General features: G+C 42.9%; 1 protein-coding gene across 4 annotated transcripts in view; it reads right to left on the reverse strand.

Annotated features, from left to right (window-relative positions):
• LOC130290402 (cytochrome P450 2A4-like) overlaps nt 1-26168 on the reverse strand; it is a 55664-nt gene that overhangs the window by 13579 nt on the left and 15917 nt on the right. For 2 of the 4 annotated variants that reach the window (XM_056537996.1, XM_056537995.1), the window contains exons 2-10: nt 20817-21013; nt 16461-16623; nt 11560-11709; nt 9129-9289; nt 8817-8993; nt 8572-8713; nt 6991-7178; nt 6493-6634; nt 1322-3519 (exon numbers count right to left, since the gene is read on the reverse strand). In XM_056537996.1, coding sequence (XP_056393971.1) covers nt 3338-3519; nt 6493-6634; nt 6991-7178; nt 8572-8713; nt 8817-8993; nt 9129-9289; nt 11560-11709; nt 16461-16623; nt 20817-20993 — 1482 coding nt within the window. In that variant the 5' untranslated portion in view covers nt 20994-21013 and the 3' untranslated portion in view covers nt 1322-3337. Of the gene's footprint in view, nt 1-1321; nt 3520-6492; nt 6635-6990; nt 7179-8571; nt 8714-8816; nt 8994-9128; nt 9290-11559; nt 11710-16460; nt 16624-20816; nt 21014-24709; nt 24806-26168 lie in introns of those variants that run through there. The other 2 variants (XM_056537992.1, XM_056537993.1) reach the window with 2 other exon arrangements.

Below are 26168 nucleotides of genomic sequence, written 5' to 3' on the forward strand. Positions count from 1 at the left end.
ATAAATAAGTGTGGTAAGTGGGAGTGAGAGATGGTCCGTATGGATATTTAGCTGGCAAGGTTGTCTGTGATTAGGATGTGTGTTAGATGATGAGGGTTGTAGTGTTCGGTGGATGGAGTGTAGCTGGAGTTAGATGACATTTCTCACTAACCACTACTTCAATAAAGCACCTGGGAAATAAATAGCTCAAAACCCCGGATTTATGAATAACAGCTTGTTCTTTAATGATGTTGCAGATCCAGTACAGTAGAAGACACCTGTAATGACAGACTTGGGATACAGTGCTTGGTATTGGTAACTTGTCACTGTCCCAGTCTTTTAGTAATTTATCAGACTTTTGAATTGGCACTATGTGACTTGTAGTCCTCCTGAGTAGACTGGTTCTGGTTCTCTATCCCTAGTGGTACGGAATAGGCTCGGAGGCATGAGGCGGTTCTGGCCTGTTCTGCAGTTGCAGAATGAGACTTGACACTTAAAGGTGTACTCCGGTGGAAAACTTTTTTTTTTTTTATAAAGCAACGGGTGCCAGAAAGTTAAACAGATTTGTAAATTACTTCTATTAAAAAATCGTAATCCTCCCAGTACTTATCAGCTGCTAAATGCTCAACATGAAGTTCTTTTCTTTTTGAATTTCTTTTGTCTGACCACAGTGCTCCCTGCTGACACCTCTGTCCATTTTAGGAACGGTTGGGAGAAGGACAGGTTTTCTATGGGGATTTGCTACTGTGGAGCATATAGTAGCTGATAAGTACCGGAAGGATTAAGATTTTTTTAATAGATGTAATTTACAAATCCGTTTAACTTTCTGGCACCAGTTGATTTAAAAAAAAGGTTTTTCAGTGCACTACCCCTTTAAGACTTTAGCCTACGACTTGAGACGTCTCCCTTGTAACGTGTGCTTGCTCAGAGGCTTATGAGTTTCTGCCTCGGCTTGTCCCTCATTGTACTCAGGATACACTAGTCAGTAACAATTTAGGCTTTGGGTAATGCTGTACTACTGTTCTGGCATTTGTCCAATTTAAACAGTCTTACAAAGATCCCCTCACTTACATTTCCCTGGGTTGCTCTGAGTAGTCACTATCTTTGAGGACATCTAAAAGGGATTCTCCTGACGTAAGTTTGTCACCTGGACAGTCTAGTCCTGAGGATACCTGAACCTGGTCCTTCTTTTGCAATATAGCCCATCAGCTTTGCACTTGTGTCCAATGCTACTGCTTGCAATGGTTATTCCCCTATAGCAGCTTTGTTGCCTTGACTTGGAATGTTGTTGTTTGGGACGGCCAACCCCTCCCCCCCCCCCCCCCAAAGGTGTGCAAGCTGCAGACTCTCTTACGTGTGCTTTAGGCTCCTCCTCTGTTCTGGGGACTGGGTGGAGATAGGACAGCCTTTAGCTCTTAATTGGCTAAGGGGTTGACATTTGACATATTACCCATTTGTGGTGTGCCATGGGGGTGCGATGTGAGGTGTATGGGGCAGATGTTGTAGCCCAGGGGCAGATGGTATTAACCCCTAAATGTTCGTCATGCCAGGGCGTGGCTTTACTGAGAACCACCTGAACGGTAGCACCGCTAGTCCTAGTTTAGACAGGGCAAATAAAAGTCCAAGGTCAGGTTAGGGTTAACGGTAGCTTTACTGAGGTAGACAGATGGTAATAGTCTTTACAGCTAGGCCAGGATCCCAGAGAGGTGACCAGTAACACAGGGGACCTCGCAGCTTGCTGGGACTTGCAGTGACTTTGACAGACTTTAGCACGGCCATGTTCACTATAATAGACTTGACTGAAGATAGTGACAGCAGACAGAGATGACTTGACTTACTGACTTGTGGCTGTAATTTAGGTTGAGGCCTCCAGATGTGCTGGACACTGGTTCTGAGACGTCTGGACTGGACTTGACCTCAGCAGAAGGTGTGGGGGAAGAGAGAGATTGTAGTACCTCCCCCTCTTATAAAGGGGGGGGGGCTGAGCAAGGAGCCCATAGGCTAGTTACGGGTCATCTGGTCACCTGGTGCTCTCAGGGTAACAAAACTTGACTTTAACATATGACAGCATTATCATGTGACTATTAACCATGTGACCATATCAAAGGTCCTTTACACATAATAAACAACTATACAGATTATAGGGGTACAATGCAGGTGAGCCCTGGGGACGTACAGGGACTCAATCTGATAGGACTGTGAGATGCATATCCCGTACTGGGACATCACACATTCTTATACAGAAAGCTTTGACTGTGAGGTAAGTCAACCCCTTACACTACCTTTAGCCTCAGTGCATGCAGAACACAAAGACACAGAAAAACACATTTGCATTGTGATAAATTTAAAGAGATACAGAGCTTAGAAAAGAGCTGGAGGACTTTGAGGCTACAACCACCCCAACAGTGTTTCATGTAGCAAAAGATGATTCTGCTTGGGGACACCTCAAAGATTTGGACATTTTCGCATGTGGGGATACCAAGCTTCTAAATTATATTGTTATTGGTCCCACACAGTAAATGGAATAAACAACAACAACAAAAACAACAATCAGAATAATAAAACAAATTGCATTTTTGACACACAGCACCCCAAAAAATTTAATAAAAAGCGAACAAAAAGCCCAATCTATGTCAAAATTGTACAGAAAATCCCCAAAAACCACAAATCACGGTGCAAAAAAGTTAGCCCTGGTATATACAGCTCCATATACAACACTTTCTAAACTCATAGGTGTCAAAGTAGGCCATTTTAAAGGGGTACTCCGCCCCTAGATATCTTATCCCCTATCCAAAGGATAGGGTATAAGATGTTTGATCACAGAGGTCCTGCTGCTGGGGACCCCCATAGTCTCCCTGCTGCACCCGGCATTCCTTTAGAGCGTCAGGTGCAGCGTTGGAGGCTTGTGACCTCACGGCCGCATGCCAATCGTGACATCACGGCCACGCCCCCTTAATGCAAGTCTATGGGACTATACGCCCCCTCCCTGGTTGAACTTCATGGACGTATGTCTTTTTTCAACCATACTAACTATAAGGCTCTGTGGCCCCTCCCATAGACTTGCATTGAGGGTGTTTGGCCATGATGTCAAGAGCAGGGCGTGACCATGACATCACAAGCCTCCACCCCGCATCGCCAGTCATACAGCACGGAGTGAAGTTCACTTTGTGCACCGGATGTCTGGGGTGCTGCAGCGCGATCCCCAGCGGCGCGACGCCTGTGATCAGACATCATATGCCCTTTCCTTTGGATACGGGATAAGATGTGTAGGGGTGGAATGCCCCTTTAAAGCATTAAAAAATAAAATTAATAATTGCAATGGTTAAGAAATAAGGATAGATGCCAAGGTCTTTTTCAGTTATCTGGGGGTCACATACATCTTGTAGGTTCTTGGCACTAATCCATTTTTATTTGGTTCTGGGGTAATTTCAAGATCCTCTGGGGCTACGTCTGATTTCAGGTTAAATCTCTGCAATATGGTGGTAAAAAAGAGAAATAATTCCATCCGTGCCAGGCCTTCTCCAATGCAACTTCTTTTACCTGCAGTAATGGGTCATTTATATTAATAAGGCAGTGTGACATTTTTGTGGCATCCAAATACCAACCTAGGTTTCAACTTTCCTAAGCAATAAGTCAAGTACTAAATTCCCATTAGGCAATATACATATGTACAGGTAATATATATACATATACTGAATTCATGTAGAGAAAACAGACATGGTCGCACATCCACAATCTTGTATAATGATCTGATTGCTTCTCAGCATAAATTCAAAAACTAACAGGTTGTTAGTATACATTTTGATCAAAAAGTACAAGCCCACTCGCCACGTCAAGGCCACCTATTTAGAGTGGGTACCTTACATCCGTAGCATAAAATGGCGCAGCACCGGGCGGCAACCACTACTGCAGCAACACCAGTGCCCTCATCCCAGCCCTATAAAAATTAGCAGAAAGCTGCACAGGGCCCCTTCCATTCTGGCAGCCTCCCAGTCTGACTGGGAGCACATGGTAAGTGAGCTTTTACACCTTGTTCACACTGGTGTGGTGCTGTGCGGCATCCATTGCTGCCATGGCGCCGTGTCTATGGGGAGGCGCGGCCCTTGGACTGGTTTGAGTGGCACTGGGGCTGCTCTGCCTGTGGGTCTTTCCCTGTGTGGGCACTGGTGTTGCGGTGGTGGGGGTCACTGCCCAGTGCTATGGCATTTTATGCTAGGGACCCACTACTTACAGGGGGCCATGACGTGGCTAGTGGGCTTGATCTTCATGATCATAAAGTACACTAACAACCTGTTTAATAAATGTTGCTGAGAAGCCTTAGATCATTGTGGATGTGCGACCATGTCTGTTATCTCTATTTGAATTCATATATACATATACACACACATACACAATGCAGTCAGAAAGTTTTCAGGCCATTTCATCCCCCCATCATTCTTCCCTTAAAGGGATTATTCAGCCTTGTTTAAAAGAAAGCTGCACCACATATGTTTGCAGGTTGTGTGTGGTTTTGCAGCTCTATTCTATTGAAGTGAATGGACCAAGTTGTAATTAGTGCTGGGCGATATGACCAAAAATGAGTATCACGGTATTTTTCTAAAGTATCACGGTATTTCACGGTATTTCTTCTTTTTTTTTTTTACATTGAGACATGCATTGAGGTGGCGTAGCGGAACTAAATGGGCTTTTGGAACTAAATGATCTGAACACTGTGGCAGTGGAGTACCCTTTTAAATAGATGTAACAAACAACCCTACAGCTGTTGCAAAACTACAACTCCCAGCATGTTGGACTATATAGTAGTGTATAGTATAGGTCAGTGTTTCCCAACTAGGGGTGCCTCCAGCTGTTGCAAAACTACTACTCCCAGCCGTTGGCTGTCCGGGCATGCTGGGAGTTGTAGTTTTGCAACAGCTGGAGGGCCTCAACAGCTGGAGGGCCTACTGTAGGTAAAGTATATTATCCCAGTTGCTGCAGGGACCGTCCGGGGAGGGTGGTCCAGGCCATCCATCCTTCCTGTAGTGTCCAGCGGCATTCCGGGTGGAGGGTGAACCGGTCCGGGCTGTCCTTCTCCGGGGGTGCTCTTCTCCACTCCGGGCAGGCTCCAGCCTAGTAATGCTGCATAGACGCCGCTGCGCAGCGACGCACCTGACGTCACGGCGTAGTGGCGTCTATGCAGCGTACTAGGCTGGAGCCTGCCCGGAGTGGAGAAGAGGACCCCCGGAGAAGGACAGCCCGGACCGGTTCACCCTCCACCCGGAATGCCGCCGGACACTACAGGAAGGATGGATGGCCCGGACCACCCCCATTACGGGTAAGTTAAATTTTTTTTACTGACTCGGGGCCCGACCGGTATAGTGGTATGGGCAAAATTCCATACCGTGGGAGAAAAAAAAACGGTATCCGGTTCATACCGGTATACCACCCAGCACTAGTTGTAATACCACACACAACCTGCAGACATGAGTGGAATTGTTTTTGGAAGAAATTAGCTCTGTTTTTCTATTGCTGGATAACCCCTTTAATACCCCAAAATGACAAAGTGAAAGCAGTCGGGGCTATGATGTCACAAGCTCCCGGCTCCAGCGTTCGGAACAGTTTGTTCCAAACGCTGAGCAGCGGAGTAACCCTTTAATGGTTGTCTGGGGAATGTCCTGGCATGATGAATGCACTTGGGCAAATCATCAAGAGATCTGCTCCTGACAGCTCACTATGCAATTGCTGACTAATGAGTATTGGGATGGGAGTCTGGAGATGCCATGGTAGCACGTTTAGGCCACACAGGCTGCTCACAGTGGCATGAAAAAGTGTCCTGGTGTGGTCATGTTAAAAAATGGCTTCTGGGACACTCTATAGGGAAATGGCTGTACCACTGGTTCTATAACCAAGTTAAAGTAATGCCGAGATGTTCGTGTACCCAGAATGAAGATTAGAGCGGTATATTATGCCACCACACACCATAATTCTGGGGGTAGGACTGTTGTTACAATCCCAACGTTGAAGAGTGGAACATTATTACTATTTTATCCACTGTGAAACATTAGCGATTAGCATTCTGACTACAATTCCTGCTGCTGTCTCTGTATTGTGACTTGGGGGGAGATTTATCAAAACGTGTGTAGAGGAAAAGTTGACCCACTGCTCATAGCATCCAGATTGATTCTTATTTTTCAGAGGCCCTTTCTAAAATGAAAGAAGTGATTCGATTGGTTGCTATGGGCAACTAGTCAGCTTCTCCTCTACATGGGTTTTTGTAAATCTCCCCTTGGTGTCTACTATTATCTGTGCAGCAACCATGTCTGAAAGAGACCACTACAGTGGTAGAGTGGGAGAGTCATTGGCGAAGAACACACACCCCTTAGACTTCACCATCTCTGGATTTTACCTTAGTCAAACTTGATAGTAACCTAGTTGACCAATGTTAAACCGTCTACATGACTACAATGCCACAGAGGAAAGTATGGCAAGTTACTACTGTACATCAACTACTGCAACAATAATGATAACCATTACCTAGTGAGAAAGGTGCAAAGGCCTCGTTCTTCTTGAAGCTCCCGTTGTCATTCAGAAAGTTTGCGGGATCAAACTGCTTTGGGTTCTTAAACCACTTAGGGTCCTTCAAGAGGGATGTCAGCATGGGGAAAACTATAGTGCCCTGCAAACAGGAATAAAAGAACATTACTTTATACCATAAAAAGTACACTTGACATAAATTTTATAGGGTTTCCCATTACATGATATTCCTGCTCTTTTTAATGTCAATTTTTTCGTCTGTACTGTGGTTTATTCTGAAGTTTGCTTGCTTTGACCTTCAGAAATCCAGTTTTTATTGGATATTATATGTTTATATTTTTCATGTTAAAAAAAAAATAAAAAAAAGTTTATATAACAGGGCTAGCTCCAATGCTCACATGAAGTCAGACCCATTGCAAAAATGAACAAATAAATAAATAAAAATAAAACGTTGCAAGGACATGACAACACCATCCTCCCCCAAGCTTTGCTTCTGACCTTAGGAATGCTGTAGGTCCGAAATGTCGTGTCTTGCATAGTTGCCCGCATAAATCCGAAAGGAACGATATCTGCAAACCTCTGAATTTCATGGATGACAGCATCTGTATAAGGCATCTGGACTCGATCCTCTACAGAAGGACATCGATTCTGACCAATCACATGATCCATCTCCTCATGAATATTTCCTTTTGGATACATATTACAGGTTTAAAAAAAAAGGTTAGGAACATGTGTGGTTTCTTTATTACATACTGTATAGAAATAGCTATATAGTGCAAAATAGGTGGCCAGTTTTAGCTACCCCCATCACCATAGATTTAGTTTGATTCACTGTTGAGGCACTGGCTGTATGAGCAGACAGGTGGAGGCTCAGATAAGTGTTGTCCTACATCCAGTCTGTCTTGGTGTGTGTTACTAAAGACGTACTCAGCTTATCATCAGGCAATGAACTGCAAAATTAGCAAAAGTGAGACCCCTAGTAGCTAAAACTTTAGACACATTTACAGGGGGTAATGATTTAGAGATTTGGTTGTGACCACTCCTGATGAGAACAAGTTTGAAATGTTAGTGTCCATTTAAAGGTGGTTATCCAGCAGGAAGCTTTGCCCATTTATGTGAACAAGCTCTAAGCGGTAGGACTATGCAGGCAAGTGGTTGCACTTCCTCACTAGACTGCAGGACATTCCTTCTCAGCAACTGCACCACTTGTGTCCATAGGTAACTGATCACAGTAGAAGTAGTACAGAGATAGCCAGGTGTGTCGAGTAAGACACACTTCAAATTTTTATTAAAAGGGGTATTTCACCTTTAGACATCTTATCCCCTATCCAAAGGATAGAGGATATGATGTCTAAGGGTGGAATACCCCTTTAAGACAAAATATAATGGTAGGTGTAAAGAGGTAATATAGCATATAAACAGCTAAAAGAAAGAAGACATAAGTGTTGTAACAACACATTATCAAAAATAACAAGGCTACATAAAAGAAAATCCGAGGTAGACCTGGAGGCCTGCAAGTGGACTTAAAGATCATCAGAGCTGACCAAGGAACAGAATCAAATTTTAAATATACCATGGTATGACCATAATCCTGTAGTGGTGACAGAATTACTATTTGATGACTTCTAAAGACTGAGTTCATTGATCTGACTTATTTGGTGAAAAGAGAGAACTATATGAAGAAGGTGAGCTGGTAGTGGCACTGTGATACTCTCCGCTCAATGTTATGCTGCTAATGTCTTGGTGCCAGATACAACAGTTCACCTTCAGAAGTCTTGTGGTGTCCTCGTGCAGACTGCTGTTTTGGCAGCATTTGGGAGACCCACAAAATATTAATTTGTTATTGGTATGAATGATTGGTGTATAGATACATTTAGAGTCCTTACTGAGCCTTCCATTTCTTCAGTATGACATTTGTGATCTTAGGTCATTTAAAATAAGATTGTGTGAAAAGGGCCATAGAGTCCTTTTGGTTTGGAACCGATTGATGGTCCAACATCACTCACCAAAGATCACTATCACTGGATTTCCTTTGTACATTTTAACAACCCTCTGATAAGACACTATGGAGGTGCTTACTTTCCACATCTGGGTATTTGAGCAGATAGAGGAGACCATATTTTAGGGTGGTGCTTGTTGTTTCTGTGCCCGCCACGAACAGGTCGATGACTGTGCCACATAGATTATCAAAATGAAATTCAGTTTTTTCATTGTTCTTCTCCTGTAATATGAGAAAGTACTTGGGATTATATGTCAGTCATAGGGGCTGTAAACGAAACTAGTTTTATGTGTTATGAACAAAAATGTATAATGGAATACGCTACCTCCTCCATCTTTATTAGGAAGCAGTCAATGAAGTCCCGAGGACAGTTTGGGTCAAGTGTTGCCTTGTGACTTTCCAAGGATTCTGCAACAAAGTCTCTTAACTTCTCCATATATGTAAATATCTTTTGCTGGGGTCCAGGAAGAAAACAGAAAGTCTTGGGAAAGAGATTGAGAAGCTGAAAAGGGGAGAAACAAGAGGATACTTTAGTAAAGACCTGATATGATCATCATTGGTGTTTGATATTCATGCATTAGAAGAGTACAATAGGTTTATCACAGACCTCACCAAGAATTATATAAAATTTACTTACAACTCCCCAAATGGTAGACGAGAGTTTAAGCATTTCTTTAAGAAAGGTGAGAAGGGCCCTAAATTTGGAATCTTCATAGTCAAAACGCTCTCCAAACACAATTGAGCAGATCACATTGGAGACAGCCATGGTCAGCAGAGATGTGGGGTCAAAGGGAGTGTCTGCAAGGAGATATCAAGGTCTATTCAGATATATGTGCAAATTGAACATGTTATCCCTTAGTACATTGTGCAAATTGATCATGTGATCTGTTGGATTAGGGTGGCCTAGGGCATAGCCTGAGCATAAGTCATTTCTCTCTTCTGGTTTTCTCCAAGGATCTTTACTGGGAAAATAAATATTGTTAGATCTTTAAGTCCCATATATACATTGGGAAGTCAGAAGAAAGCTAAACTGGTCATCAATTATATGCGTATAGGATATGTTGAAGTTCAACACCATTTTGTGCTCCCTTGAGATAAACCATTGCTGAGCACCACCCCGCTTTGAAAACATATGCATGCTCAGTCAAGTCAAATATACTTATTAGTGGGGAGAGGGGGTGGTCAGGTAGTAGCTGTCAGCTGAACACTTGTTAACTCAACTGCTAATAAAGGTGTTTTAAGGTGTATTGGACGTGTTACATTTTAAAGTGGTTGACCTCGGTACTGAGGCTCAGATGCTGGTTAGTGATGGTTCTGGAGAGCAGACTGGGTTTATACTTTGTTTTTCTCACCAAAAACATTCAGAAGAATGCTGCAATTGCTGCACATATTTTTTTTTGTGCAAAAAAAAAAAAAAAAACAAACCAAAACAAATTCCACTGCCAAATGTTAACTGAGAGTCAATGGGGAAATGAAATGCCAAACCCACCTGGTGTATTTTCTTTTGACTTTTTTGTACTGTTTATTGGCTCATTGGCTGTTTTTCTAAAATTGTAGTATGCTGAAACTTTAGCTTTTTTTTCTCTGAAGCTTTGCGATTTTTCTCCCATGGACTTCTCCCCTTTAAAGGGTACCTCTCATCAAAAAAAACTTTTGATATATTATAGATTAATGTATGCAGAATAACTTCACAATTGCATGTTATTAAAATATATGTTTCTTTCTATTTGATTTTCCACTTTGAAGAAATGACCACTAGAGGTCTCCCTACCAGTCCTGGCAGCAAGCATTTCAGACTCATGCTGGAGTCCTAAACACTACGAGCTGCCAGTCTGCTTTGTTCACAAAGGAGAACACTTAGAGCTGCAAGCCTGCTTTGTTCACAGCCTGTTTGGCTGTGAACAAAGCAGGCTTGCAGCTCTGAGTGTTTAGGACTCCAGCATGAGTCAGAAATGCTTGCTGACAGGACTGATCGGGAAAAATACAATAGAAAGAAGCATATTTTTCATTAGCATGCTATTGGAAAGTTATTCAACATTCATTAATCTAAAATATACCAAAAGTTTATTTGATGAGAGGTACTCTTTAACATTCTCGGTGCCCCAGAAATGGAATTGGTGGGTGCCAGTAGGTTCCCATGAAGACCCAAAATCTTCCTGGTACTTTGGATAGGGGATAAGATGTCTAAGCGCCAGAGTACCCCTTTAATGAAAGCCTCCAGGTCCGCTATCTTTTGTACACCTGTCCGTTTTACACTAATGGACATAATACACAGAAATATTTCAGTGTATTGTATCAGTGATGAAGCGATTTTATGTTCAAGTTCCCTAGTGGGAATAAATCGAAATTAAAAGGAAAAGTAAAATATAATGTGAAAACCTATATTAAAAAAAATATCTTACTCCGGTAAAAATTTATTACAATCAAGAAGTGGTGTATGACTTGAAATGGTACCAGTAAGAATTATAGCCTCACAAGTTATGACGGTAAGAATATAACAACACAATGCAAATGTGTGTTTTTATAGAGCAAATCTAATAAAACTAAACACTACATAACTATAAAAGTATATACAATGGGTATTGCCATATTGCTACTGACCTGCAGAATAAAGTTAACATGTCATCTGCACTCCCCAGTGAAAGCAGAACAACTTACCCCACAAAAAACAAGCCCTCATACAGCTACGTCAGCAGAAAAATGGAAAAGCTATGGCTCTCAGAATGAAGTGGATTTGGAAAAAAATAAAATAAATGGTAAATAGAAAAATAAAAATGATAAAAAAAAATAGCTTTGTCCTACAGGCGCAGAACAGCTGCCTCTTTAATGGGTTACTGTTTTGGGCAGATGACAACTAAAAGTATATAATTAGCCATTTCATAAGATACGGTAATATATTAAAAGTTTTATTTACAGTATATTTGTAGTAAATGTTTTACTGAGCACTAAAACATTAAAAAATAGCATTGAAATAATAAAGATTGTAAGAAGACTTGACCTCCACCTTTCATGGTTACATCTCCACATTTTGTTGAACACATAATATTTTTCTGTATCCATTTTCTCACCTCCATTCTTCTTCATTTCTTCTGCCAAGTAGCTCGCTTCCTCTTGTATACGTTCTTCAATGCTTCTCTTCCCCATTCCAAAATTTCTCAGGGTAGAAAGCGAAAACCTGCGTAACTGTTTCCATCTCTCACCGTTGGTATTGGACAGTCCTAAAATGATAAAGTGATAGACTGGGTTATCCTTTTATCCAACAAAGAACACAGTTTTAGCCCCTTGAGGACACAACAAATTTTCTTTTGAGCTGCCCAAGAGTCATAACTCTTAAATTTTTCATCTCTATATGAAGGCTTGTTTTATGTGGGACCAATTGTTCTTTGTTATAATGTCAATGATTTTATCATAAAATCTATGCTGAAATCCCCCAAAAATTATTCGTAGGATAAAATTTTGGGGTGGGGTGGGGATATTGTTTCTAAGAAGTGCACAGTTCAGACCGGCTATGAAGCAAGCAAAGCTCAGACAAGCTATGGGACAAGTGTAGACATACATGCACATCCTGTGTCATTAAGGGGTTAAAGTAAATCCCGACCTTTTAATAACATGTCAATTATAGGCCCAACAATTTGTACTGAATATTTTTTTTTAAGTATTTATTTATAAGTAATACAATGAGTACAATAAACAATCAGCTCAAACACAGAGCTCCCCTCCACAGCACCCATCCCAATATGAAGATCAGAGTATTAGTACATCACGGAAATGCTGAACACAGGGATCTGACAACAAAACAACAAACACACACCCAACCACACACATCCACACACATACTCCCAGTCCAAGAAAAGAAGCATCACTTTACCTAGGCGAACTCACGTTCTGGAGGAACTATTGATTCTCCCATCATTAACCAGGGCATCCAGACTTTATCAATTTTTTTGTGCATTTGCGACTAGAATACAAAATCGTATACATTGGGACATATTTGTTAACCAAATTAAACTACCTTGTAATAGGAGGAGGTGAAGAATCTTTCCAGGCCATAATCAGTACCTTACGTGCACAGAACAGCAAGAATCTAATAAGTAGACGCATGTGAGGGCCTGTAGTTAAAAGGGTACTCCACTGCTCAGCATTTGGAACAAACTGTTCCGAATGCTGGAGCCGGCTCCGGGAGCTTGTGATATCATAGCCCCACCCCCTCCATGCAAGCCTATGGGAGGGGGGTCGCCACCACCAACCCCTGCCTCAACTGGAAGTACCTGAAAAGGGCACTTCGAGGGAGATTAAAGCGGTCACACATGTATTGAAAAGAGGGGAGGTCCCCAAACAAATGGATAGCGAACTTGACTCCATGATCACTCCAGAAGCCGGCAGCCTCCAACTCCTGCAGGTGCCACAAAATGAGGATTCCCCCACACATGTGCTCTGGGAGACAGTATCGGCAAGGGAAAAACATTTAGAGACCACCGACCACACCTCAGCCACAGTTTTAATAGGGGACAACAACCGGGCAGCAGGGGTATATCTATGTTTCATACGAACCCATAAGGGCTCCCGCCAGAGCAGTAGATGCATTAGCCAGATCCAGGTCGATCCACCAGGCAGCATATACCAATTGAGACACTAGAAAATAATTATGCATGTTAGGAGCAGCTAAGCCACCCCGTTGTTTGGATGCCTGGAGCAGCGCCGGCCCCAATCATGGAGGTTTGTCCTGCCAATAGAAGGATCTCAAAAGGCCACACAGCTTTACAAAATACCTTCTCGGGGGGAATCACAGGAGAAAGATGAAAAAGATATAAAAACTTGGGTAAGTATATCATTTTGAAGATATTAATTCTGGGGAGACATGACCAGGTCTGCAACTTGACTGCTGCAGATGTCAGAACCGGATCCAAATTCAACTGCACATAAGCCCCCAAACAAACCGAGACCTCCACCTCCAGATACCTAAATTGAGTAACCGCCTGCAACCCATGAGGAAGAGAGGGCATGGGACCTGACTCCACCGATGGAAACATTAGGGAAGACTTAGCCCAATTAACCTTGAGACCCGAATAGGAACTAAAGTCATCTAGGAGAACAAACAAGGCTTCAAGGGAACCCCGGACATCCGCTAAATAAACCAACAAGTCATCTGCATACATTAAAACTTTTTCTTCTAGGGAACCCCTGCATACCCCATGAATACAGGAGGAAGTTTGGCTGGCCACTGCCAGGGGTTCCACAGCTAAAGCAAACAAAAAAGGAGATAAAGGACAGCCCTGCCGTGTACCCCTGCCCAGCGGAAAGGGATCCGAAACCTCCAGATTCCTGCGCACTCTCGCCCTAGGACTATTATATAATAACCAAGCCCACACCCGGAACCGTGGACCAAACTGAAGGACTCTCAGGACCTGATGTAGATATACCCACTCCACCGAATGAAAGGCTTTATATACATCAAGACTAAGCACACACACCCCAGAGGCCTCCCTCTCTGCTGCAGCAATATTAAGATGTTAACGCTGTACATTAATGTCCATAGCTCTCCCCGGCATAAAGCCCATCTGATCAGGGTGATAATACTGAATAATTTTTTAACGCATCGTTATAGTTGCCTCAGCTTTGCTTTACTGACACAGAGATTCAGATTTTCTACATTGCCAAAGATTTAGTAGAGAACATTCTGAACACCTGCAGCTGCCACTAGAGGGAACATATGAGCTTACTGCATACTATGTTATTATTGAGTTTTATGTATAATCAGTATGCTGTAAGTGTAATGCTAATAGTTAATAGCTGCCAGCGTGCAGTGTGTCGCGCTTCTTACCTTGGCCTAGCCACACAGTTGGCTCTGCCTTGTTGCTGCAGGCTGGGGTAATCCTCGTCTGTACTGTCACAGGTGGCGACAGTTTCTGGCGCATTTAACAGGGGTCGTGCAGGCACTGTTTCTTCAACGGTTTATACACATCCCTGATCCCTGTCCTCCTCCAATCCCTGCCAGGCACTCCATATGTAACCATTTTCCATCTGTTCTTTGATGCCTGAGCAACATTGTAGTATTCTACAGTAAATGGGTCTGTCTGTCATGTACCTGTGTTCACTTTTCTAGACCTGTTCTTGTTTTCCTGACTCCATCTCTGCCTTATCCTTCTGTACCATGCTGACCTATTGTGTATGACCTGGAGTGTCAACTACACCTCTGTGTTCTGAGCAAGCTAACACCACCAGGCTGCATCTGAGCTACTCAGTTCTGCTATAAACACTAACTCAGTTCTGATACATTGAAATCTGTTTCTTGCACTATTACCATCTACGACATCAGCTCGCCCCTCTACATCCGCATCCTGGAGCCGGATAAATAGTGAATACCAGGAGAATACTTAGACTCTGCTGCCAAGTTTGGACCAATGCAAAACCAGTAAGTGGAACAGCAATGTCACACCCTTTGGGGCATTACAGTAAGCTTCTAAGCTCCCCCTTACAGTGGCTGCAGGGAGCCAGAACATAGAAAGAAATCAAGATGTACTAAGAAATCGTAAGAAGAATTCATCTACACAGAATGCAGGTTAACTCTGATTGTTGGGGGACCCAAGTCACTCTGCCTTGACAAAAGCCTTCGAGGGGTGGGGAAGCAAATATAATCTTTGCCATGGTTAAGATAAGCTTGGTTATACCTATTTCTTAACCATAAACTTGCACCCACTAAGAAATATTTTTTCTTAGGATCTACTGGACAGCACAAAAATTTCTTTCTTGGTTTGGTACCTCGACCAGTGGATGCCTATGATCACTGACTTATACTAGTGAGTCCTGTACATACTCTCCTTATTGGTACAAGTTAGGGTCTATTCACATGGCAGAATTTCCACTTGCGGAATTTCCGCCTCAAATTAAAGCCCATAGACTTCTATGGGGTTCCGCACTCTGATTCACATGAAATTCTGTTTGTAAAAGTGTAAATGGGAGTGTGGAACCCCATAGAAGTCTATGGGCTTTAATTTGAGGCAGAAATTCCGCGAGTGGAAATTCTGCCATGTGAATAGACTCTAAGAGACTAGTAATGTAAACATGCCCACCCATGAGAAGCCATTTTCCAATGAAGAAAGTGAGTCATGGAAAACCCACTATTGCTCTCTTGTCATTTTACTATTGTCTCCTAAATTTAAAGGGGTATTCCAGGAAAAAAAACTTTTTTTTTAATATCAACTGGCTCCAGAAAGTTAAACAGATTTGTAAATTACTACTATTAGTTGTCAGCTGCTAAAGTTGAGTTGTTCTTTTCTTTCTGACAACAGTGCTCTCTGCTGACATCTCTGCTTGTCTCAGGAACTGTCTAAAGCATTAGAGGTTTGCTCTGGAGATTTGCTCCTACTCTGGACAGTTTCTGAGACAAGCAGAGGTGTCTGCAGAGAGCACTGTTGTCAGAAAGAAAAGAACAACTCAACTTCAGCAGCTGATAACTACTGAAAGGATTAAGATTTTTTTAATAGTAGTAATTTACAAATCTGTTTAACTTTCTGGAGCCACTTGATATCTATAAAAAAGTTTTTCCCTGGAATACCCCTTTAAGGGCAAATACTTATGTTACCCCATTAGTGTTTGTGACAATGGGCTAGTTCTATTAAAAGTCTATGGTCCCAACACACCTTATCATTAGTAATGATATAAGATGTAGACTGAGATAGTCTACTGGTCAAGTATTGGCTCAGGGGACCCACCGATCACGCTGACTTACCTTTTAATACCCACCCCTCTTATTTTCATATATTTATTTTCCTTTACATGTTTTTACTTTCCTTCAGTATTCACAACTGTGTTTCCTCTACACATTAGTCATGTGACTATCATGTTGCATTATCTCTATTTTACGTAAACCCAGTATCGTATCATCATAAGTTCTGCTTATCTGAGACATCGACCTGATCGTTACTAGACACTAGATACTATTGTCACCATATAAAGTGGATTTACTCACCATAACCTTTGAAGAGCAGATTGCCCAATTCAAAGGCACCTCTGGCACCGAACATTTCCCCGTTGTCTATTAAAGCTTCTTTAACACAATCATAGCCAACCAGGACTACTGCAGGTGAATTAGACAGGTAGATGGTGAACACTGGGCCGTAGGTCTCACTCAGCTGCAAGAAAAACATATCAAATATAAAAATCATATTAAATTCACTATTGTGCATCTGTTGGCTCAAGGGGGGGGGGGGATTGAGCACAGTTGTAAACATCTACAGTGCAGGGAGAAAAAGTGTTTTTGAAAACAAAGGAATTATGGGTGAAAATGATCTTCTTTCTGTTGTATTTGTAGATTTTAAGGGGTACGCCGGTGGAAGTTTTTTTTATTTTTTTTATTTTTTTTTATCAACTGGTGCCAGAAAGCAAAACAGATTTGTAAATTAAAGAAAAAATATATATCTGTGGGAGCTCTACATAAAACACAAAAACCTAAGCCGAGGATACTGCGTTACACATACCCAGTGTGCCAGAAATAGACTATATAAAATAAACAGACAACGGAGCAGTCCTACTAGACTAAGGTAAAAGAGATGAGCGAACTTACAGTAAATTCGATTCGTCACAAACTTCTCGGCTCGGCAGTTGATGACTTATCCTGCATAAATTAGTTCAGCTTTCCAGTGCTCCCGTGGGCTGGAAAAGGTGGATACAGTCCTAGAAGGACTGTATCCACCTTTTCCAGCCCACCGGAGCACCGTAAAGCTGAACTAATTTATGCAGGAAAAGTCATCAACTGCCGAGCCGAGAAGTTTGTGACGAATCGAATTTACTGTAAGTTCGCTCATCTCTAGTGTCTAGCATAAAATCACATTTATTGGTGATAAAATTACATTTATTTAAAAACTCTGAAATGAGGTCTTCGGCAGGGCCCTTGCTTCAGACAACTCACAGTATAGAAATAATAGGGGGTTACACTTAGTATATGGGACAAGTAGATACTGCGCTCTTGTGCGCACAAAGGTACAGTCTGACAATTGCTTAACCAGGGTTATAAAGAGGTAAGTAATGTCACAAGTTCAAATGGTGTAGACAATGATGTTAGAGTTAATCCTGTATTGGTTTATAAATCCAAGTTGAGAGAGGTTTTCTTTTGCAGCGCTGAAGACTTCAGTCTTTTATTTGCACCATTGAAAAAGGGGACAATGCTCCCCGAAACGCGTCTGGTTTAAAGACTTTACCTGCACAAGTATTGGGACAACTTGGAATCCACCATTGCCCCAGCAGAGCCATTGACAAGCAGCTTAAACCTATTGCCGGCAAGTGATCAACAGTGCCGGACCTCCACTGCTCTCTCAAATCCTTCCCCGTGCCGTCGGGGTAGAGAGACACAGGGCCGGATGATCTGCAATGCCGCTACACTCTTTTGATTGACTCCGGAAAACTTACCAACTGATCCGGTAAGAGGCACATTGTGCCGCCACATCCCCCTCTTGTACAGTGTCTCTGTGCTGCCGGGGTATAGAGGTCTATGCCTAAGCGCTGATACGCGCTGTCTTTCATCTACCCTGCGCAGACAGGGCTCAGTGGGCTCATAACAGGGAGTCTCCAGCACTGCAAAAAAAAAAAAACCCTCTCAACTTGGATTTATAAACCAATACAGGATTAACTCTAACATTATTGTCTACACCATTTGAACTTGTGACATTACTTACCTCTTTATAACCCTGGTTAAGCAATTGTCAGACTTTGTGCGCACAAGAGCGCAGTATCTACTGGTCCCAGGGGTCAAGTCCTGGGAAAACAAAAGTGTGGGAACTCATTTAGCGCGTTGAGTGCAGTGCCGGAGGCTCGTGACATCACAGTCATGGCCCCTCAATGCAAGTCTATGCCCCCTCCCATAGGCTTGCATTGAGGGGGCATCACTGTGACGTCCCAAGCCTCCGCCCGCATCACCAGTCATCCGGCAATGGATGTCTGGGGTGCTACAGCCGAGATCGCTGGGGTCCCCAGCAGCGGGACCCCCATGATCTGACATCTTATCCCCTATACTTTGGATAGGGTATAAGATGTCTAGGGGCAGATTACCCCATTAAAGGAGTAGTCCGGCGTGCACTTTTTTCATGTTATCCCGTCCGGGCTGCAAAATAAAAGAAAACGCACTTCATCTTACCTGCCAACGAGCCCCCGGAGCTCCGGTACAGGTGTTCGGTCCCCGGGCTGTATTCTTCTTACTTCCTGTTAGCCCGACACGTCACACGGAGCTTCAGCCTATCACCGGCCGCAGCGATGTCCCGCCTCGGCCAGTGATAGGCTGAAGCTCTGTGTGACGTGCCAGGCTAACAGGATGTAAGAAGAATACAGCCCGGGGACCGAACACCTGTACCGGAGTGTACCGGTGCGTTTTCTTTTATTTTGCAGCCCGGACGGGATAACATGAAAAAAGTGTGCACCGGAGTACTCCTTTAAGGGCTGGTCCTGCAGGACTCCTGCTAATGGGAACTGCGTTCCTGCTGTGGAAAAAGTGCAGGGACTCCGTTCCCATGAGTTCCTGCAGGACTTGAGCCCTGACTGGTCCCATATACTAAGTACTAAGGTTTTCCACCGGAGTACCCCTTTAAGACTGAGGTATTTTTGTAGGATATTATTTTTGTTCATTTTAGTACATATGTATTTTGGTTGGTGCTTTTCCCATTACAAATGATGTGATTCTTTGGTAATATTATTAAAGGAGATGTCCGGTATGGACTATTCCTATTCCATCCTGCCCGGGCTGCAAAAAACAAACTTTCACTTACCTTCCTACGTTCCCCCGGAGATCCGCAACAGCTGATTGGTTGGCCAGGCTGTCTACTTCCTACTTCTCTACTTTGTCCCGGGCTAAGGGAAGTAGAAAGTAGACAGCCCGGCCGCCCGATCAGCTGTTGGGGACCTCAGGGGAACGTAGGAAGGTAAGTGAAAGTTTGTTTTCTCTTTTTTTTTGCAGCCCGGGTAGAATGGATTAGGAATAGTCCGTACCGGACATCTACTTTAAGGATTTCTTATGAAGAATGTGGAAATATGTAAAAAAAACAAAAAATAAAAAAACAATAGAGGTCTATGAAAAAACATGGCACTAATTTCCCGAAAACACACACGGTGTTCATGTACACAAAAAAGCCACACTAGCTGTAGGAAAGTATAAAACTCCAAACATGGTGGTATTTGATTTGAGCCACGCGGGGAAGGAATCACATGACTTGTAATGAGAAAAACGCAGGGGATAAAATGGTGAATAAAAACACTCATACTAAAACGCACTTTTTTTTGAATAGAAAATATAAATAAAATGCATGTTTTTTTTTGGTATTTTTTCCTGTTTGCAGCCTTAGGCTGCATTCACACCACGTTTTTCCAATACAGTTCCCGTATACGTTTTCAATGTAAAAACCGTATGGAACCGTATTGCATCCATTTTGCGTCTTGTATGGTTTTGTCTGTTTTTCTTCCCGTACCCAAAAATGGTTTTTGGTCCGGGTGAAAAACCGTATTAAACCATATACGTTTTTTTTTTAACATGGGAGTCAATGGGAACCGTATAGAACCGTATGTACGTACGGTTCCATCCGGTTTGCACCATACGATTTTTGACTTTGCACAGTTTTTTTTTTCTTGGAATATCCATCAAACAAGTGAAACTTTATTCATAATGGAGTGAATAGTTAAAAACGTATATTTTTTTTCTTAAGAAACGGATGCAACCGGACATCATTTTTCAAACCGTACACGGGTTCACGGTTTTGAGAAATCGGTTTTTCATCAAAAACCTGATATGGGAACTGTATTGCAAAAATGTGGTGTGGATGCACCCCAAGGGTGCGTTCACAGTGCGGAATCTCCGCTCGCTGAAAATACTCGGGGAATCCGCGCAAAGAATGAACATGTTCTTTCTTTGCACGGAACAATTTCAGTGGCGGAATTGTCTGCCGCTGAAATTCTGCAGTGCAAACGGGTCTCGCGGAGACCCATTCACACTAATGTTAAGTTCACACTGCGGAATTACGCCCATGGAATTCCGTGGGAATTCCGTACTGTGAATGTACCCTTAGGCTAGGATTCCACTTGGTTTTTTTCTGGCAGTTTTTGGATATCCACCACTGCAGTTTTTGAGCCAAAGCCAGAAATGTATTCAAAAGGAATAGGACATATAAAGGAAGGACTTACACTTCTCCTCCCTTATGGATCCACTTCTGACTTTGGCTCAAAAACTGCAGTGGCAGTATTCCAAAAACTGCCAGAAAAAAACCAAGTGGAAACTTATCCTAATGGAGATATAGTAATATAGGACAACATTTAGACATCAGAATACAGTGATGCTAACATAACTCACCTTCATCAGAGACGCGGGCAGTTCTGTAGTGCTCACATGCAGCATGGTGCCCAGTATGGGCAGTGGCGGGGGTCCAGGGGGCATATTCTTATTTAGATTCCTCTTCCATGTGAAGAAATACAGGACAATACTGACCAACACAGCAAGAAGAAGAGTCCCCGATACTCCCAGCTCCATTGTGGTTCCAGACCTGTAGACTAAATGCAGGAAGTGACACTTATACAGAGTATACAGCAGGGAAACACTTCGGCTGTCCGGGCATGCTGGGAGTTGTAGTTTTGCAACAGCTGAAGGCACCCTGGTTGGGAAACACTGGTATACAGGATCGTTCCATATAATGGCTCTCATTTACTAAGAATGTCAGTTTGTATTTCAGCTTTCTGCAGTCGGTTAAAGGGAACCATTCATCAGATTTTACCCTGTATAACGCTTGGTAAAGCGTTATATAGGGTAAAATCTTAATTTTCGCCATTCCCGGGGGACGCTCCTGCCCCCAGGGATGGTGAAGATATGAAGTTATAAACAAGTCACCGCCGCCGCCGTAAGTAGTCACCTGGGCGTGGGAGCTCTTCTCATCTACTCTCGTTCTTCAGCCGACAGGGACGCCCCCTCCGCTTGATTGACGGGCAGCGTCATCACTCTGCTCCGTCTGTTCAGTGAGCGGAACAATGACGCGGCCCATCAATCAAGCGGAGGGGGCGTCGCTCCCGGCCGAAGAACGGGAGTAGATGAGAAGAGCTCCCCGCCCAGGTGACTACTTACGGCGGCGGCGGTGACTAGTTTATAACTTCATATCTTCACCATCCCTGGGGGCAGGAGCGTCCCCCGGGAATGGGGAAAATAAAGATTTTACCCTATATAACGCTTTACCAAGCGTTATATAGGGTAAAATCTGATGATTGGTTCCCTTTAACCAGTGTTTTACCTAGTGATTTATTAAACTGTCGCACGTGTGTGTCGCATAGTGTCGCACGTGTGTGTCGCATAGTGTCGCACGTGTGTGTCGCATAGTGTCGCACGTGTGTGTCGCATAGTGTCGCACGTGTGTGTCGCATAGTGTCGCACGTGTGTGTCGCATAGTGTCGCACGTGTGTGTCGCATAGTGTCGCACGTGTGTGTCGCATAGTGTCGCACGTGTGTGTCGCATAGTGTCGCACCTGTGTGTCGCATAGTGTCGCACGTGTGTGTCGCATAGTGTCGCATAGTGTTGCACGTGTGTCGCATAGTGTCGCACCTGTGTGTCGCATAGTGTCGCACGTGTGTGTCGCATAGTGTCGCATAGTGTTGCACGTGTGTGTCGCATAGTGTCGCACCTGTGTGTTGCATAGTGTCGCACGTGTGTGTCGCATAGTGTCGCATAGTGTTGCACGTGTGTGTCGCATAGTGTCGCATAGTGTCGCACGTGTGTGTCGCATGTGTGTGTCGCATAGTGTCGCACGCGGGTTGGCTTGTCGCATCTCTTTACCCCTATTCATCTCATAATAATAGCATGTGCTATTCTTCATAATCTAGAAACTCCTATTGCTGAGGACCTAAGAGGTGAGATACAGGTGAATTTGGAAGCGAACATACCTGCCGATAGTGTTGGCCAGGTAATTAGGCAACAGCTTACGGAAGATTTTTTGGGAAATCGTTAATAACAAACAAAATATATATATTTATTATGGTCTTACATTGTAACCCTAAGTATAAGTGTTTGAAACCTTAGGTTAATTTAGTAATGAAAATAGCAAGTTGTGTGTTTAACGACTGAAAGCTTATTAACCCCTTAACGACCACGGATGTAAATGTACGTCCTGGTTTGGAGGTACTTCCCGCACCAGGACGTACATTTACATGTATGTCCGCGGGCATCAGAAGGGTGCTCGCTTCATACACGGCAGGTTCCGGCTGCTAGCAGCAGCCGAGGATCCGCCGGGATTGACCGACATCCACGTTCGTGCAGATGTCCGCCATTAACCCCTCAGATGCCGTGATCAATGCAGATCTGCGGCAGTGCGGTAGTTTAAATGGTTGATCGGATCGTCCGCAGCACTGCCGCGGCGATCCGATCATCCAGCATTGCGGCCGGAGGTCCCCTCACCTGGCTCCGGCCATTTCCCGGGGTCTTCTGCTCTGGTCTGAGATCGAGCAGACCAGAGCAGAAGATGACCGATAATACTGAGCAGTGCTATGTCCTATACATAGCACTGAACAGTATTATCGCCATTGCTATGGGGACTATTAAAAAAAAATTATTTGAAAATTCCCCTCCCCCAATAAAAATGTAAAATGTCCTTTTTTCCCCATTTTACCCCCATAAAGTGTAAAAAAAAAAATTAATACACATATTTGGTATCGCCGCGTGCGTAAATATCCGAACTATTAAAATATAATGTTATTGATCCCGTACGGTGAACAGCGTGAACGTAAAAATAAAAAAAAAGATGAAAAAGTTATAGGTCGTCAAAATAGAAGGATTTTAAACATACTAATTTGGTTTAAAAGTTTGCGATTTTTTTTAGGCGCAACAATAATAGAAAAGTGTATAATCCTGGGTATCATTTTAATCGTATTGACCCACAGAATAAAGAACACATGTAATTTTTACCGTAAATTGTATGGCGTGAAAACGAAACCTTCCAAAATTTGAAAAATTGCGGTTTTCATTTTAATTTCCCCACACAAATAGTATTCTTTTGGTTGCGCCATAGAATTTATGGTAAAATGAATGATGTCATTATGCAGGACAACTGGTCACGCAAAAAACAAGCCCTCATACTAGTCTGTGGATGAAAATATAAAAGAGTTACGATTTTTAGAAGACAAGGAGGAAAAAACGAAAATGCAAAAATTTAATTGGCCTGGTCCTTAAAGGAGTAGTCCAGTGGTGACTCAGTGGTGAACAACTTATCCCCTATCCTAAGGATAGGGGATAAGTTGCAGATCGCGGGGGGTCCGACCACTGGGGCCCCCTGCGATCTCCTGTATGGAGCCCCGACAGCCCACGGGAAGGGGGCGTGTCGACCTCCGCACGAAGCGGCGGCCGACACGCCCCCTCAATACAACTCTATGGCAGAGCCGAAGCGCTGCCTTCGGCAATCTCCGGCTCTGCTATAGAGATGTATTGAGGGGGCGTGTCGGCTGCCGCTTTGTGCGGAGGTCGACACCCGCTATCTGGCCGTAGAGCCTGGCCCCCGGACAGAGAGATCGCAGGGGGCCCCAGCGGTCGGGTCCCCCGCGATCTCAAACTTATCCCCTATCCTTACTATAGGGGATAAGTTTTTCACCACTGGACTACCCCCAGCGGCGGGACACCCGCGGTCAGGCATCTTATCCCCTATCCTTTGGATAGGGGATAAGATGTCTTAGCACCGGAGTACCCCTTTAAATATGAAATGAGCAAATTCACAAATTTCATTTTAATTTATGCAGGAAGATTATCTGGGAACTTATTTGGGCAATAAGCATTTAAAAGATGTTTTGAACAAAAACCTAAAAAACATTACTAATGAATTGGGTGGAAATCATTTTGTTCATTACTTGATCACATTAATGATAATTAGATTTAAAGTAACAATTGAGAGAAAAATGTAACATATTTCTTAATTTCCCGAAGCTTTTGCAACTGCTTAGAGCTGTCGGTAAATCAAAGACCCGAAACCCGACAAATGTTGTCCGATTCTTTTCTAAATCAGTTGTAAACGAACAAATTTGTCGGGAAACGCCCCATCCTCGTGTTTTAACCAAGCCGACTCGGTTGTTTCGGAAAGTTTGGTCGCATAAAGTCACAATTTATCTGCGCCATGTCACAATCATCATGCAACAAAAAAAAAAAAAAAAACCCCAACAAATAGAGTCGGTTTCTGTATAGTACATGAGGGCCAATATGTGACCTTTAAATCTGGCCATACCTTGTGCTAGAATTACACAGACACAATGACAAATAGACACGGCCGACAGGTTTACAAGGGCACGGACTGGAGACCTGTACATAGGGGGAGATTTATCAAAACCGGTCCAGAGGAAAAGTTGGCCAGTCGCCCATAGCGACCAATCAGATGGCTTCTTTCACTTTGCAGAGGCCTTGTTAAAAATGAAAGAAGCGATCTGATTGGTTGTTATGGGCAACTTTTCCTCTGGACAGGTCTTGATAAATCTCCCCTAGTGTCTACAGAGTGCATTTCTGCAGATCCGTCCATCCATAGTACTATTGGCAGAATGGCTGTTCATACACACATCTACGCACTTTACTTCCGTAAAACGAGTCTACGTGATCTATCTTCTGCTGTGTACAGACGAAAAAACTGACATTTTGTTGTTTTTTTTCTTCCTCAAAAAATATTTTCATCCATGAAAAATGGATGAAAAAAAAAAAATAGTTGCATAAAATAGTTAAAAAAAAAATTCTAATAATAATACAGTTTTAATAATTTATATAGCAGATATCTTCATATAGCACCAACATATTTTACAGTCCATTTTTCATCACTCAAACCAGTGCGCTGTCCCATTGGGGTTTACAAAAAATTATTATAAATATGTTTTTGCTTTTGGAGTGTTGAAAGAAATCCACACAAACACTGTGAGAACATACAAACTCCTAGGCATATGTTGTACATGGTGGGATTTGAATAAATGTAATATACAGTATATATATTATAATAATAATATAAGAAGATAAAATATGAAATAAGTACATAAGTATGAACTGTGGATGCCATATGAAGTCCTATTATATATTTAAAATATACTGCAAAAAACTGGAGAGGTCAATTCTCTTTGGTTCCACAGGACTTCTGGAGGGTTCTGGAGAGATCTTCACTACTGATCATAAACGTGTGTTGAGTGTCACGTTGGGCAGGGATATGTGCATCCTTAAGTTCACCCACAGCCTCTATCCCTGCCTACTTGACAATCAGCCCTAAGCAAAAGACCTCCAACTGGACAGCGGTCCCTATACAGAAGAAGTGCAAGGCGTAATGATGTAAAAATAATAAAATACAAACACAGTACATAAGTCAGGGATCAGGTCAGGACACAATGGGTTAATAACAAACTGAACAGCCAACAGGACAAACACAAACTAAACGTATACGTAATGTCAACTGGATATTAAAAGAAAAGAAATAGTGGCACAATGCAGAAACAGTAAACAAAAAAATGGTAGCCAGAAAATAAACCAGAAATAATTGGAGGTAAATTATAAAATACAATCACTAAGCTAGTTACAAGGATGGATCCAGTTTCCCAATTTTCTGGAGTGTAGTACAAATAGCCAGAGAGGGGTCACCGCAGAGATCGAATGCTATTGCATCAGACTACACACCTTCGGGGCATCGTCAGGGTAACCATGCTGGGACACAGGAGGAA

Source organism: Hyla sarda, chromosome 9 (genome assembly GCF_029499605.1).
Source record: "Hyla sarda isolate aHylSar1 chromosome 9, aHylSar1.hap1, whole genome shotgun sequence".
In the NCBI taxonomy this organism is placed as follows: domain Eukaryota; kingdom Metazoa; phylum Chordata; class Amphibia; order Anura; family Hylidae; genus Hyla; species Hyla sarda.